At 41.0% G+C, this 2,500-nt stretch overlaps 1 protein-coding gene across 1 annotated transcript in view; it reads right to left on the bottom strand.

The window, feature by feature from the left end:
- LOC139755932 (carbonic anhydrase-related protein 10-like) overlaps window positions 1–2,500 on the bottom strand; it is a 412,551-nt gene that overhangs the window by 294,151 nt on the left and 115,900 nt on the right. The window contains exon 2 of the mRNA XM_071674706.1: window positions 39–1,887. Coding sequence (XP_071530807.1) covers window positions 39–120 — 82 coding nt within the window. The 5' untranslated portion in view covers window positions 121–1,887. The remainder of the gene's footprint in view (window positions 1–38; window positions 1,888–2,500) is intronic.

A 2,500-nucleotide genomic window follows, 5' to 3' on the forward strand; every position in this document is an offset into this window, starting at 1 on the left:
GGACACAGAGGCATGCTATGGTCTGCTCTACTACTCACCGTTGGAACACAGGCATTCCCGGGCCACGGCCAACATGACCCAGATGACGTACAGGAAAGTCGCGTCGCTTGACCTCGCCATCTTGCGAGACTTTTCCCCTTTCCTCAGCTCACGATACCGGCCAGTTCCCTCACACCTCAGGCTCAACCTTCACCTCACTGTCCATGTAGCAGGTCTGGCCTCGATTACGTGGTGGGGGTTTTGGCATGGTAATAACAGACACCGCGAATGGATGGGCTACGATAACTTCATGGACCGATCTGGCCTCGGTCATTCACTGGTAATGTGTCCATCATGCATGGTTAATTGATGATCTCGGGGCGACACTAAGTCTTCGTCTTCATGTCCTCGTAGTATCTTTCTCTGGCGATCCCTTAAGCTGGGCACATCTTGATTACACTCTTAAAGTTAAAGAAAGGCACTTCAACCATTAGTTCGGTCATTACTAATCACCCTTTACCGTCAATTGGGCCATCATCGATTACCAATTACCGCCAGTTCAGTCATTATTGATCATCCCAGCATGTCACATAAACTTATCAAATTATACCTGGTTAAAGTTGTATTAATCTCTTAGTACGTTAATGTAGTGGTGGCTGAGGTCATTACATTTTCATGGAAGCATCGAATTCGAAGTATTAATCTGTTTCTGAGTAAATAATTCGTTTAGTCAATTTCTTACTTGAAACGAGTTTTGATTCATCTACTAATCACTTGTCTTTATAAATTTACGAAACTTAGTGTATATATCACAGTGCTTTTACATTGCACAAAGTGAAAAATGATTTTCGTTTTCAGAGTTAATGAAATTGTTTTCCCTGTACAAAAAATATAATTATCATAATCTGTGAGTAACTCTTATCTATTTGGACAGACTAGCCATATGTTTTTCCTTGAGTTATAATGTTTTCGTGGCTATTTCTCATAATGTAATTGATCTGCGACATATTGGCATATCTTATAAAGCAACTGTACTTCATTTCAAAAAATGTTTGTTCATATTTTTCTCTTTATCTTACGCCCATGTTGGCATTCTTTTTTCTCTTATTATACTTAAAGTCAGAAGAAAATCAAATCGTCTCCTCATACATCTATTGCGATCTGAATCTATACAAGAACACATGAGAAACATACAATTTCAATATTTCTCATTCTGGGTGTCGGTGACAATCACGTATTTCTCCTCTGTGAAACAGAAATCAGATTTCAATCGACGCACATTTCCAAAATATTGGACTTCATGAGGTGTTCTGGTTCTCAAACGTCTCTTTCTCTCCCTACATATATTTCCCTAGTGCCCTCTCCCCACTGTCCGTACGTGCGTATCCCCCCACACACCTTCGCTCGCTAGCCCCAGGAGCTGTGGTCTGTCTCCTGGAGGTGGTGGGTCTTGGAAGATTTTACGGGCGTTGGTCTTGAGGCCTCGCTTCATGCACGCTGCTCCTTATTACACGACCCGCTGCTTTCTCCATCTTATCCTGCGGTTCCTCATTCTGGCCAGGTTTATTTCCTCCGTATGTTTCCAGCAGCTCAGGCAGTTCCATGAGGGCTGGTCTCTCGTTACTGTCTCTCTCTCTGTCTCTCCCTCTCTGCCTCTGAATCTTCCGTCCTTAAGCGTCAGCAAAGCGAGGGCCTCTTAAAAGAAGACTAGGCACTCTCAAGTCCTCTCCGATGTTCTGTTGAGGGCGTATAAGCACTCTAATCCCCCATATATATTGTACGAGAAGCTCTGAAGACGATGTCGAATTCCTTCGCCTCCATTTCTGAGGAGATTTTCATACCGCTGGTGTTACGAGCTGAGGAGAGCAGGTCCCCCGTCTGGCAGCCGGCGCCTCGCCCAAGTCTTCACTGAAATGGAAAGGAAGTTTACGACGTTAGGCTATATGATGGAGACTTGCCAGGGTATGGAATGAACGCTGACACAAGGTAACACAACTGGGCTACATACACACACACACAAACTACCAAGAGAAAATTCCATAAAAGAGAAAAGTTTCAGTGTATATATATATATATATATATATATATATATATATATATATTGTTTACTATTCCTTAATGTAATCTTATAACTTTATAATTTTTCGTTATTCTTAAGTCGTTCATCCAATATATTTCATCATGTTATATTTGAAAAATTTGATGTACTTCGAAATAAAAGAAATCATGCCAGTCATTAACTTAAACGCCCTTTTCTTTTCTCGTCCACAAACAGTGCCATGAAACACGAGACTCCCCTCAGTTCTTAAGAAATGAATACGTCCAATTAAGGAAGAATCTACTTTCTTGCACACAAAGTCCGCAAAAATGCTTACCTAGTAATTGCAATACAGTTTTTACTTTCCTAAAGTCAACCATCTTGTTTTTTGTCTGTTGGGGTTTAAAAAAAAAACAGAAGAAATGATACAATTTATGTTTCCATCGTAAAATAGTCAAGCCTTTTACGTGACCACATACACCC

Source organism: Panulirus ornatus, chromosome 20 (assembly GCF_036320965.1).
Source record: "Panulirus ornatus isolate Po-2019 chromosome 20, ASM3632096v1, whole genome shotgun sequence".
Taxonomy (NCBI): Eukaryota; Metazoa; Arthropoda; class Malacostraca; order Decapoda; family Palinuridae; genus Panulirus; species Panulirus ornatus.